This window comes from Labeo rohita, chromosome 18 (assembly GCF_022985175.1).
Source record: "Labeo rohita strain BAU-BD-2019 chromosome 18, IGBB_LRoh.1.0, whole genome shotgun sequence".
Classification (NCBI taxonomy): domain Eukaryota; kingdom Metazoa; phylum Chordata; class Actinopteri; order Cypriniformes; family Cyprinidae; genus Labeo; species Labeo rohita.
In genome coordinates, this window is record NC_066886.1 from 34,315,559 (window position 1) to 34,329,900 (window position 14,342).

Consider the following 14,342-nt stretch of genomic DNA (forward strand, 5'->3'; position numbering starts at 1 on the left):
TTGCTGAGATAGTGTTAGTTTCATAGTGTTTCAGCTGTTTAGATCGATTGATATGTCAAAAGGAATAGTTCATACAGTTTAGGCTGTCATCATTTATTTACATTTATGTTTCTAAACCTTTGAGACTTTTATTTATTTATTTTTATTTATTTATTTTTTGAAAGGTGATGTTATGAAGAATGTCAGTGTTGATCATTTCCATACAGTGACCAGGACAAAAGGACAAAAACAGCATAAAACCATCATAAAAGTAGTTCATTTGATGCATATGCTATGTTCCAGGTGTTCTGCAGCAGCCAAAATAGCTTTTGGAGCGTCATTGCCCCAATTTTTCATATGCATACATTGCATTCTACATAACAGCATGGACAATTTCCAGCAAATGAAAGCAAATCAAATGGATTTGGGATGACTTGAACGATTCCTTTCATTTTGATTTGAGCATCACACTTCAGACTTTGATTTTGCAATATCTGTGCATCTTTTTTCTTTGTTCTTTGTTGCAGACTGAGCCAGAGATTATCGAAGAGACTGACGTTGACCGACTGACGGGCCGCCATTATTTTGGCTGTGGCCGACAAATCAAAGGTCAATCGGAGACATCAACGCTGAGCTCTCAGCCTTCCATAGATGAGGTTCGTCAGCAGATGCATCTCCTCCTAGAAGAAGCCTTCAGTCTAGCTTCGGCTGGCCACTCCACCTCCAGCAGACACCACCACCATCACTCCCACCATCAGCATCCACCGCTGGGTCCCTACAGTCTGGGTCCAGTCATCCCGTACTCAGAGGTGGTGACCAGTGCACCGGGCACCACGAGTCAAGGCCAGGGAGGCCTACAATGGGTGCCAGCCTATAGACCAGACCCCTACCAGTGCAGCCTGACCAAACAGGTACAGTTATAGATCTCATCTTTTATGGTCAAAACCCATATCACTTGACTGATATATATATGTGTGTGTATTCTAATATGCAAATGTATCAAAAAGGCATTCAGGTTCACTCAGCTTCCTGAAATGGCTCTTGGGTCTCCTCCACCCCCTGTCCCACCAAGAACGGGCCCTCCTCCTGAGTCATCACTGCGACGGTCAGAACATATCCACATCATTTGCCTTGTTTCTGACAGTGACCATTGCTTGAGTTTATTCAGCACTTTTATTTTCTTATCATTTACTATTGTTCCAAACCCAGTTGACTTTCTGTGTTCTGTGCCACACAAAAGGATACACACAATCCAAACAAGACAAAGAATGGTGGATAAAGCTGTCAAGATTCAAAAAATGAGAGAAAAAGTACCATTGAAGAACTACATATGACTTGTGCTCTATAGTCAATAAGTCTTCTGACAGCTTGTCATCATCATTTTTTTTTTTTCTAAAGTTTTCGTGTCTGTTTCATATTCAAGTTATATATTCATGTCATTTGTTGTTATTAAATTTTGCATTTTTTTTTCTAAAGGAAAATATTGTGTGGTGTCAGAAGATTTGGATTATAATGCACACACTCAACACTTTAAAGCCTGACATATGAAATAATAATCAGAAAAAAAGATTTTAGCCTGAGGAAAATAAAAAAAGAAATTTGGTGCAATTGCTGATATCTTTGTATCAGATCTTTATAACAGTAAAGCTGATACTTACATTAATTATATAAATATAATTTGTCACTCTATAACTCCAGTAATATTTCTTAGTAAGACGATATTTAAATGCTTAGTTCATGACCAAAACTCGGTTGTTTTTGTTGTTTGGGTAAATTATTATATTATATTATATCTATGGATAAGTAAGTCAATTATTCCAGTAAGTGTTCATCTTAAAATATTAATATCGGTATCAAAGTTCTTTAAATGCTTACTTTTTACATTTATAAAAATCAGTAACGATATCACTATGAACTGTCAATGTGTACAACAGATTTTTCAAAGTTTTGATCATTTAAAAAATGTAGAGGCCTTACAAATCTGTATATCAAACATGCTGCAGTAGGATTTATAGGGTTAATTGTACTTGTTTTCCTTTTTGGAGCTTGACAGTATCAGTAGCCATTCAGTTCCATTGTAAGGAAAAGAACAGGCAGGACATTATACTCAGCGTTTCTACAGAAAATCATGTGGGTTTGGAACAACATGAGGGTCAGTAAATAATGAATTATTTTGGGTGAACTATTCCTGTAACAAAACCAGAGCCCAGCAACAGTCAGGTAAATTCATCAAATTCATCAAATTTATTTTTACATCTTAATTCACTGTGGTGCATGTCAGGTTACTCTTTATGCATAAAGGCAGCAGATTGACTTTGCTAGCAAATCAATACTGTCACCTGGTGGTGAAACCAAGTTAATGCATGTATGAAATTGTTGCCATGTTCTTCAGGTCATCTTCAGATCTTGGTGCAAAGGGTCATTGCTCTGAGTCGTCAGTGTCGAGTCAGCATGACAGTGCCCCCTACAAGCCAAAGGGCAGAGCGCCGCTCCCACCTGTCACCACTGAGCCCATTCCCAACCACTCAGGTTAGTGTGTGTAATTGTATGGGTTTATGTGTGTGTGTGTGTGTGTGTGTACTTGTTTTTGCTACATTGTGGGGACCAAAAGTCCCCACAAGGATAGTAAAACCTGAAAAAACGGCCTGCGGTCCCCACAATGTTAAAAAATGATTAAAAATAGTAAATGGTGTTTATCTGAAAGTGTAACGATGCAAACATGTTTTCTGTGAGGGCTAGGTTTAGGGTTAGGGTTGGGTTAGGGGATAGACAATATCGTTTAGTCAGTATAAAAACTATAGAAGTCTATGGAAAGACCCCACAATTCACAAAAACAAACGTGTGTGTGTGTGTGTGTGTGTGTGCATTAGTTATGCATTATTATTATTTAACGTTAGGAAAGTGTCACACCCTGCCACGTTCACACAGCAGCAGAATACAGTTGTCAATACCCTATTTGAGTTCTTAATACGGTTACGTTCACACACAATACGGTTATTTACAGGTGTGACAACCCTATTCTGTAACTGAAATCACACCCATAAATTTTCAGGACTCACAGCCGCATTCTTGGAACACGCATTGTTTTGGTAACTTACAGTGACGGAGAAATGAGTTGTGTATCATCTGAAAGTTCATATCCAGTCTCCACTGGAGCCGCTCACTCCCATCAGTTTTGTATCCTCCGCTCCCCGCCACTTTTTGCCAGGGTCGTTATTGTCCCCACCACTTTTTTGAACAGTTGCGATATGGCGCTGGAATCTGTTGTTTTTGAAATCATGCTTAATGTTCATTGCAATGTTAGCGTTAACGCTTCTCATTTACTTTAAATGGAGTGACGTCAAGCGTTGCCGAACTGAATTATGGGTCCGTTGCGTCGCATCACTGGCGTTGTTTGCGACAGAAGATAAAAAATGTTCAACTTTTCAAGCGCCAACGCAGGCGTCAGCCAATCAGATCGCCTTATGCAAATTTCTTGTGCAGACATTAGCCAATCCCATTCGGTGCAGACGCTAGCCAATCAGCGCAAAGCTTCAGACACGCCCTCCTTGAAGTGTTAACACTGACGCCCCGTGTGAATTTCATTAAAAAACTTACGCAAGGGCAGATTAGAACTCAAAACCTCTAACATGCCTAACGAAAACTCTACCACTAGACTGTTTGGGAATACAAATAAATAATGCATATCTATATATTTATTCACTGACATGAATTATCTCGGGGCTAATAATATATATATTATTATAGTACATGTAAGAATAAAACTGTCACATTAAAAATGAGTTCTATGTCAATACATTAACCGCAGCCCCCAAACACACACTCACTCCTGCCCCACGCACTTTTTAAAACAAACTTAAATATGTACCCTGAACTCTAGGGTTGTGTGATATTGCCAGTGCCAGTGTTTTTGGCTTGTTTAGGCTGGTTGTGTACAGCTGACGACCTTCATATTCTGTGCGGTGGACAGAAATTATGTTTTTGATTAAGGGATGATGTCTGCCACCCTAAATTGATTCCCAGGGGCATTTTTATTTTTATAAGGGGATTTGTTTTAACCTTAATAGATGTATGCATCATCTTTTACATTTCAATAGGCTACATTCGGTTAGGATAATAAGACACTGTAGGCTGTTACCAATCAAATGAAAGAAGTATTGACAAAATACAATTTTATTTTGCAGAATCCATGCTAATTCATTCAGGAATATGTAACACCACTGTGTATTGGATTTCGGATGCATTCAAACCGCATTCTGCTCGGTGTGCTCCGGGTGTGCTCCTGTTTGTTGTTTGCAGTGATATTCAGTAATGTCAGCTTCCACATCCACATAGACAATGCATAAATTGCACACCCCTACTAAAACCCATTCTTTTTTTGTCCCACAGGAAACCCCATGACGGCAGTGTACGCCATCCCGGCCGCTCGTCCAGGATACACGGGATATTTCATCTCCACGCCGCCCTCCTCCTACCACAGCCCATCCTGGATGTCTTACCCCCCCTGAACCCGAGGACGTGCCTCCTCAGTGGGCCGAATCTGTAAGAACGCAGTTATCACACGCTCCTTTATCACGTGTCCAATTCTGCTTCGCGAACTGGGTTGCATCCCAAGCCCCCAGTGTAACAGTGCATGCGCCATGAATACAAGTAAACCTTGTGGACTGCAACCAATGGAAGCAGAACTGGTCTGTCACATGTGCCTCTGTACATTGTTCTGAATTTAGGGGGCATTCTGTCAGATCATGTGACCTGCCCTTGGGCGCAAGACTCGTCTTTTTGGATTGTCCTTCTTATCCCTGTTTGTGTGTGCCTGCATTCACACGGTGTCTTTTTGCAGAACCAGTGTCATTTAGAAACCATTTGCTGAACTGAATTTATCGCTGACGTTGAGTGGAAACAACAAATTCTCGGGGTAGATGAGCACATTTCTTCAAATGAACACTTCTTTTTCTTTCTTTCTTTCCTCTGTCACGAGCAGGGTTGTGCGCCATTCAGAATCAAACTGCGAATATCTTGAAAATTCCTGGTTTTGAATTGAGGTAGCAAACAAGATGCAAAATTTAAGTAGAATTACAAAATAATGGCGCTCGTCGGAATTCATATAACCTATAGTTACAGCAGTGTTCGTATTCTGATATTGCTTTTATTTTGTAGATTGTACAAAACGTTTATTTATTTATTTAGTCTTTATTTTTAAGAAAAAAGTATTGCAATCGATAAATATCTCAGAAAGATTTTTAAACATATGTGAGGTGACGTTCTTACAGATTTCTTACAACTTAGAACTTTAATTTTACGTTATTTTTTTCTCTACGATTTTCAATCAGATGAATGTAGTATTATCTAATAAATGTCCATTATTAATGTATTTATTTGTGCTCATTTAAAGTCTTTATTTATTTTTATAAATGAAGCAGTTTGATGGACATTTTGCATTGCCACATGGCGAAATAAAAATAGTTTTTGACAGCTTTGCATAAAGAAATAAGTCTAATGACTTGTAGGGGAAATTCATTCTACACATCAGGGAATAAATAGGCATAATTGGTCAACATGAATTATTTAATGAATCATGTTTTGCTGCAATAATCAGGACTAATGTGTTGGTCTAATGAGTGTTGTGTGACTGTTGAACATCCCTAAATGGCAATTTAGTACCTCATCGTCTTGTGGGGTGGCCGACAAGCGAGAGTTAAAAAGGAGTCAGTTCTAAAATTCTGAATTATGCCCAACCCTGGTGACAAGGTGACCCTTGTTCAGAGTGTTTATGATTTCACAATTCATAGTTTAATGAACATGATCAAATCACACAATTCAAACTTGTTTGAATGGAGTGTCACTAATATTTCTTTTAAGTAGATCTTTAAGCTTTTCGTTTTCCTTATCGTGAGTGTCGTCCTTGTGAATTTGTCTATTGGTTCCCTTTTTTAAGTGTAGACTTTGGTCAACTGCAGCACAGATCAAGACTGAAAAATAGCAATATACCCTAGCTGACTGCTTTTAGCACAGGCCTCGCTGAATGCCACCCGTTTTCTGTTTCAGATGCCCTTACCAGGATACGCAGAGGCCTTTCCTCACCCTCATTATCCTCAGGGCAGCCCTCTCCTGTGGCACCAGCGCCAGGCCGCTCAGGGTGCTCCAGACCATCCGCCCTCTTCCTCCACCGCAGCGTCCCAGCGGAGTCTAGCGGAGCCCAGAGACCCCGTCTGCCCCGACACCCCCCTCAGCAGTCTTTCCACTTCGGCCCTCGTCAAAGCCATCCGAGATGAGGTGGCCAAACTGGCCAAGAAGCAAGCGGACATGTTTGAGTTCCAGGTGTAGAACCTTCCGGTGGATTCATGGACCAGCTGCACGGAGACTGAACGGTCTGACACATTTAGGACTTTACCCGATTAAATCGTATTTCACTGGACACTTTTTCTTCGTCTTTCAGTGAAACGCCTGTCTGCAGTGTGTGGTTCTTTTTGCCATTGTACTATAACATTATGATGTAATTAGAGTTTTTCTCGATTCTAGTATAACATTAATGTGCATTAAACGGGGCAATATGGAACGTTTTCCCATTTTAGCTGTGTTGTGTTTTAGGGAACCTGGTACGGTAATTAAAAGGATAGTCCGCCTAAAAATTAAATTCTGTCATTAATTACACACCCTAATGTTGTTCCAAACTCACAAGATGAAGCATTAAATGAAAACATTTTGAATATTCTCTAATCATGTTTGTTCATCCACTGGAAGTCAGTTAAACCCAGATTGGCAAGCTTCAAAAAGTTCATACAGACATGGTAAAAGCAACCCATATAAATCGAGTGGTTTAATCCAAGTTTTCTGAAGAGACACGATCACTTTATATGACAGAAGGATTTAATTTAGGTGTTTTTTAACACATAACAAAAATCAGTACACATTTATAAGAATGATGAGGGAATATTATTATCTTCATTTGTGTTCCAAAGACAAACAGAAGTCTTGGGTTTGAAACAATGTGATTTTGTACTTCTTTTGTTTTTGGTTGAACTATCCTTTTTAAGGTAGAAACAAACTGGCGCAACCAATTGCAGTGTGAAGAGCAAAACACAGTTTGAAACAACTAACACTCGTTTCCAAAGTTCAAGAAGGAACATGTTTGGGTGCACAATTGGGTGAAACTTATAATAAAATAAAATTCCTAGCCATGTCAAAAAATTAAACTACTTATTTGTTAACAGATGGTGATGCTACTTATTGGGCACTACCCATGCAGACATACTTATGAGGACATTAGTCATGGTGACCTAGCAGTGTTATATATACACCCTATTGAGCAGTTTGTGTATCTGTGCTGACTCAGAGCAGCTCTGCCCTCACAGTCTTGTTTTTTACTCATGTAAAATTAAACCTGCCGTCTGCTCTGACTAAGGCCTGTGGCAGCAATCGTTTTAACTTTAAAGAGCTTAATTCATTTACATAATCAACAGATGGAATGTGTTATGCTTTAAGAACTTGAGATATAACGGTATAGTAACATTGTTCTGTTGAAGGTGCTGGGTGTAATGCAGCATCATTGGTGGAGTCAAATATAAAAGAGCTTTATGATGAGTCAAAACATGATTTTTATCTATTTATTTACTCATTTTAGGTAAACACATCTGTTTTATCCATATGTCGACACAATCTGTTTACTTCGAGATCTATTTACTTGATTACTTCAAAACAACTTTCGATCAGTTTCAGAGTCAAATATGCATAAGTCGGTTTATTTACTCATGATTTTTCTGCGTACATGTCTGAAAAATGATCCAGAAGTTGATGATAGTTGTAACATCTCAAAAATGATTCAGTGTTTTCATCGCCAACTTGACCCACATCATCTTCCCAAATAAAACTATTAACTCTAGCAATTAACTATTCATTAGCTTGAGCATGCTGTGTGTACCATGAAGTGGCTAATGAAAACAGGAGTGTTGATGGCTTTTGTGATTTTATTGTATGTAAATTGAGTTTTATAGAACGTATGTATAAAGAGTTTGCCCTGAACGGGCAACAGTAATGCATTATACTGGTATCACCTACAATCTAATAGGTATGTTTTGTTTTGTTTTCTTTAACCTATAATCCCTACATTCTCTTCCAAACTTTTCTTCAACTAGCAACATTTAAATGTTTAAAATGTGGTAGATTTTGTTACAAACATTGTAATGTCTTTTCACATTTTTTTTCTTCGTTTTTTTAATTGTTCAGAGGCAGCTTGAACAAGTTTCTTAATATACAGTTTACTCACATGACTTACACAAACGTTAGAAATACTATAAACAGTGAAAATAAACTTTGAAAGAAGGTTGCAGGAAGTTATTATATTCCCAGGAACATCTGGTGATCACACTCAAATCCTGTGCAAATGTCAGCACTACTATCAAAGTTTTTTTTTCTTCTTCTTTTGCCTATATTTCAATTTGTTGATATAATTATTATAAAATCAATATATTGATGTTACTTTTGATTTGGATCCACGTATCTAAGAAAACTATCAAGAAGTGTGTTTGAGCCATTTTTGATGAGACATTTTGCAATAAAAGAATGAACAGAATGAACAAGTTTGTTGTTTATTGAACTCATTTGATCCCCCTACATTGCTCAGCAAAAAAAAAAAACAGTACTTGTGTCATATATGGCATGAAGAATTGATTTTCTTTTTCTTTCTTTCTTTTTTTTTCCTTTTTTTAAGGTATGGTTATTCGTAGTGTTTAGATTGAAATGTCAGAGAAAGTGGCCCTGTAATGTACTGGAACAGAGATGCTGCGCTTACAAATGTCTGGATGTCACTGCATTACACACTGTAAAAAGTTTTTACCAGTTTCAACTTAAAAACTTAAGTTTAGCAGCTGCCTTAAATTTTTAAGTTAAATCAGTGTAAAAATACAAGTCATTTAACCCTTTAACTGTCACTCCCATTTTTAAACACAGACATAAAAATGCACTATCCAGACTTCAGTTTTAATAATTCATGAATGAAAATATTTTGTAATATGATTTTGATGTACAGTTTCCGTGGTAATGCAATGTCTGATTTTAAAATGCCTTTCAAATGATGAATTTTGAGATTGTAAGTTTTGAGCTGATATATAATTTCTTATGATTTCTATTGCGTGACAGGGAAAAAAGCAACGAAGAAAGGTTGCACTCCTGACATATATTAATCTATTACTTTTCCTACATAATTTCTATCACAAAAATATGGTAAAATATCTATTTAGAAGTCTTAGACCTTTCCAACGATGTATAGTTTGTCATGATTATATTAGGATTTGTTTGTTTTATGGTGAAGTAAACTGTGACAGTTAAGGGGTTAAACGTACTTTATTGTAGTGAGTTGAAATGACTTGTACTTTTATGCTGATTTAACTTAAAATTTAAAGTCAGCTGCTGAACTTAAGTTTTAAGTTTTAAGTTGAAAACTGGAGAAATGTTTACAATGCATATATGACAGAGGTCAGGAATTCTGCATCAGATGTTTGGTTTGGTTCATATTTATGCCCCTGCATTCTGCCAGTGAGAACACAGTTCTTTGGCTTCACTCCCTCTCCACACTTTCCGTATTGATGATCTTCACCTCATCTAGCACATCTTCTCTTTTCTATGTTCAACAACATGCCCAAATTTCTGATCAGATATGTGCTCTCTTCTGCTGTATCTTATAAATCTATTCTTTGGGATGATCTTCTATCAAACTCACACCAAAATGGCTTCTATCTCAACTTATTTCCTTTGTTTTCTCCATATGCACTTCTGTACTACAGCCTGTAAGCAAGTCCCCGTCTCCCAAAATCTTTTGTTGGCTTTAGCAGATTGCAGGTCTTCACTCCCTCCACTCCTACACTAGATTAAACAGTTCTGCTTTTGATCCTCATCTTCTCTTCCCTCACTCTCCGTTCTGTCCAGCAATGTTCCTTTTTTTGCTTTTATGTCTAGTCATCTTTGTGGAATTATTCCTTCTTGTCGCATCCTCTTGCTCATTTTCCCTCCTTTCATCAGTTCAGTTTCCCTTTAGCTCCCTAAACTCCATGCTGATGCTGTCAACATCTGACTCCATTGCTGCCATTTTGTTGGTTCAGCTGTCATGAAGTATGAAAGGGTATTCCTATCAGATTTATACAGGCCATCAGACCAATATTCCCTCAATCCACTCCCCAATCAGCGCACCACTTACCAAGTCATTAGTTCATTGCCCAGTATCCAAAATCAGTTGCTTTGATCAAATAGATTTCTCTGATCCTGCTCATCTCCACCATCACCAGTGCAATACACACAAGTCAGAACGCAAACGGTAAAACATTCTTAAAGCCTCAACAGACTCACTCTTTCACCGACAAAACTGATGTGTTCTGAAGAACCGCCTTCAGAAAAGCTAAAGAAACTCAAGAAACTGCAGTCATAAGAAAGAATTGATTAAATTCTGAAAGATTTCTATCTAGACTATCATCTATCTAGACTATCTATACTTTCTATCTAGACTATTCTATCATCGAGCTGTGCACTTCTAGAACTATTTTGGCCGGTCTATCAAATCAGACATAAGAAAACTTCAACAGAAGGTCAGGACTACCGAGAGGATAATTGGTGCACTGCTGCCCTTCTTCCAGGACATTTCAGGGTGAGGGAGAAGGGCAGGAAAAATCATCACTGACCCCCATATCTGGATGGTAACCTCTCTGGTGCCCTCTGACAGGAGCTGAAATCCATCAGAACATCCAGGCATAAGAACAGCTCCTCCTCCATAACAGACACTACGTGCTTCACCATTTCTGTCCTGTGCTGCGCAATATCTGTCGGGAATATCTGCAATATTTATTCACAATATAGATGTACATTATGTAGGTATATTTAGAAGATATCTTCTTGTGTGTGAGCATGCTCGGCTATTTCACTTGCCTGTAGATATGAACAACAGATTGCCTTATATGAGAATTATTAGTTATTTTCTGAAGTTTCTATATCACATATTATAGCTTTTATATTTTAAATACAGTAGTCAACATTTGAAGTGGATCAAAAAAAAAAAAAAAAAGTTAATCAAAGTTGTTCTAAGACAAGAACAGGTATTGTGTTGGTTTTACGACAACTTTGATAAAAAGGTTTTGATCCACTTTAAACGTTGACTGCACTGTAAAAAATAATCCTGTAAAATAACAGAAAAATAACTGCTAACTGTCATACACACAACATTATCCATTAATTTTACAGACATTTCTGTCAACTCTAAAACACAATGCAATGAAGTGTGAAATTCAAAATACTTAATAATAAATAAATACATCCTTCAAATTCTACAGTATATTGTGCCCTATTTTTAGTTCGTTGCCACTAGAAACCTGTGGCCATTGTGTGTTACTTACATTCAGCTTCACACTGTTGACATATTATATACGTTTGGATTTTTCATGTGCAAAGGTTTTGAATTAAAAGAACTGGCGGTAGTTAGACGATGATTTTTGAAAATAATAATAATAATACAATAAAAGCTGTAATATTGTGATATGTTGTTACAACAAAAAAAGTTTCTATTGTATTATAAACTATTTTATTCTTGTGATCAAAGCTGAATTTTCAGCATCATTACTCCATTTAGCATCATTTAGTATTGCATTTAGCATCATTGGTGCTCATGTATTATCAATTATTATTGCTGCTTAAATAGTAATAATGGTTCTTATTATTATCAATGTTGAAGCCATTTTTAATGCTTGATATTTTTGTGTAAACTGTGATACCTTTTTTTCAGGATTCACAGATGAATAGAAAGTTCAAAAGAACAGCATTTATTTGAAACAGAAATCTTGTGTAACATTATAAATGTCTTTACTGTCACTTTTGATTAATTTAATGCTTCCTTGCTGAACAAAAGTTTCATTTATTTATTTATTTTTTTACATCAAACTTTTGAACAGTAGTGTATGATGGTTTCCACAAAAATATTAGTCAGCACAACTGTTTTCAACATTGATAATAATCATAAACGTTTGTTGAGCAGCAAATCAGCATATTAGAATGATTTCTGAAGGATCATGTGACACTGAAGACTGGAGTAATGATGCTGAAAATTCAGCTCTGCCATCATAGAAATAACTTACATTTTAAAATGTACTAATATTGATGTCATTCTTTCATTACAATAATATTACTGCATTTGTGAAAAAATATTAATAATGTGTCTGTTTTTGTTTAGTTTTAAACCCGCTGTGTATTTTATTATTTTTTTAATTCTCTTTATTAACCAGGGAAACGCGTGATGATTACAGTATCTCAGGTCTTTTGTTATTAGTTACCAACAAATGTATTTAGCTGTATTGCCAGTAGATGTCATCCATGATCTTCCATGTGTTTTGTATTGTAGTATAGAAATCGCCTTGAAATGAATTAATTCCAAATTTTCTCTTTAATGGCAACTCGGTTTGATTTATTAAGATGTTTCTCATACACATGGCCTAAGGATGGACAGAGTTACAGGTTTTTTTTTTTCACTTCTTTATACCCTGACATATAACTTCCTGTAACCATTTTTATTCTGGCTTCTTATCTGGTTTAAACTCCAGAGCTCACAGCTAAGTTTTTAATGCCTTCTGAAATACCGCTCATCTTTTTCCAACCATAATCAACAATGTCATCAGCTTACTAATACAGTAGGTTTTTTATCAGCTATTCACTTCAGCTGAAACAGTCTGTGTAATTGTGCTTTCTTCCCAAATTCATTAATATTTTGCATATCAATATTTTAAAGCAATGAATTCAAACAAACAGCAGTGTCATTACTTCTGCAACACATAGGCTTTCGGTAATAATTGAAACAACAGCTGTTTTCTAAAAAGACAAATACGTCAACGCCTTCTGTATTAAACCTCAGATGATCACTTTGGTGAAAATGGCTCTGCTTCATAAACTCTTTGCATTAGTGAATCTAAAACGAATCTCTTAGTATTTAAATGGGCATTACAAAAAAATTACAGCTCGCAGATTACACATTACAAGTCATTTTCTCCTTTTATTAATCTGAAATACAGTATGGAGAGATTGGAGCCGGTGTGCTGTGGTTCATGACCCATTATAGTTTGGCTGAGAGCACTGGGCTCCCAGTGTTATTTATCAGCTTCCTCAATGTTACTTATCAGCTTTTCAATTAGCCACTGAACTGTGTGCAGAGACGGGCAAAGGCACTGTCTGCTGGAGAGCGCTTACGTCTGGACTGTGTGTTCTTATGCATATGCTGTACGTGTACATGTCATGTGTACAGTTTATTATATGTCATATGCTATGCAGTCATCAGCATCATCCAGATATTCATCCATGTAAACGTCAAATTTAAAGATGCTCTATATTAGGGGCCACAAAGTGACTTAAACCAATAAATCATCATTACTATATTAAAATACTCTAATGGCAACCTAAATCAAAATGCATGTCCCCAAGGCATGAATAAGACGTTTATTTAAACAGTTTAGCTCAGAGTGATTGAAGGGTAGTGTTCACATCTTGACGATGGTTCATTGCCCATTTGATGCATTAAAGCACCTGACCTAACCATATCATATATAGTGTAGCACCTCTCCTGTCTCCCTTGGACCAAGTAATGAGGTCGCTGACCTCCTCTAAGACTATGACTGACAGGTCTTAATGCGGCACATGAGATTCGATGGGGAATGAGGTTGCAGTGGTTCAGTGCTTCATATATCATGGAGCTGGATCATACATGAGGAGAGGTGATGTGGGAGAAGAGGGTGATGTATGCTGGGAAATCAGGCGTGTTCGTTGCTGCCCTGTGGTGTTTCACAGCGGAGTGAAAGGGGAGGTTTGTAATCGCTTCTTCTCAGTAATTAAAGAGCGATAAAGGAACAGGGGAATAACGCATTGAGAAAAAGATACACGTCACTGAGTTTAATCTTTAATTCCATTGCTTTGTTTAATGAGAGCTCTCTCTCTCTCCCTCTCTCTCTCTCTCTCTCTCTCTCTCTCTCGCCTCTTGCTCCCTTACAAACACACACCACTTACTCCAGAAACTTGAGATAGGTGCCGCACGCTTTTGTTCAAGAGTTTGCACACGTTATCGCACACTTTTTAATTCCCACTATAAGCAAGCATGGTATAAAATGTCAATCACTATAAACAGTGAAGAACGCAAACAGACTGTGTCATTTTGTTTCATCCCAGAACAAAGCATTCTTTAGAACTGGCAGGAAATGGGCAAATGTACTCAAGCACTCAGATATGACAGCAATGATCAATCTGAACACACAATCGGGGCTTTTCACACATAAAACTGATCATCCTCAGTTATTCAAAACCACGGCTAAACCGAACTCTGGATTATCTTCACTCACGCTGCTCAGAAT

The 14,342-nt window shown here is 37.2% G+C and overlaps 1 protein-coding gene across 1 annotated transcript in view; it reads left to right on the forward strand.

The window, feature by feature from the left end:
* Positions 1–7,226, forward strand: part of kiaa1549lb (KIAA1549-like b) — a 62,739-nt gene extending 55,513 nt beyond the window's left edge. The window contains 6 exon segments of the mRNA XM_051135239.1: positions 507–890; positions 987–1,084; positions 2,372–2,508; positions 4,369–4,478; positions 4,480–4,521; positions 6,025–7,226. Of these exon segments, the coding sequence (XP_050991196.1) occupies positions 507–890; positions 987–1,084; positions 2,372–2,508; positions 4,369–4,478; positions 4,480–4,521; positions 6,025–6,303 (1,050 nt within the window). The 3' untranslated portion in view covers positions 6,304–7,226.
* Positions 7,227–14,342: the final 7,116 nt, after the last annotated feature.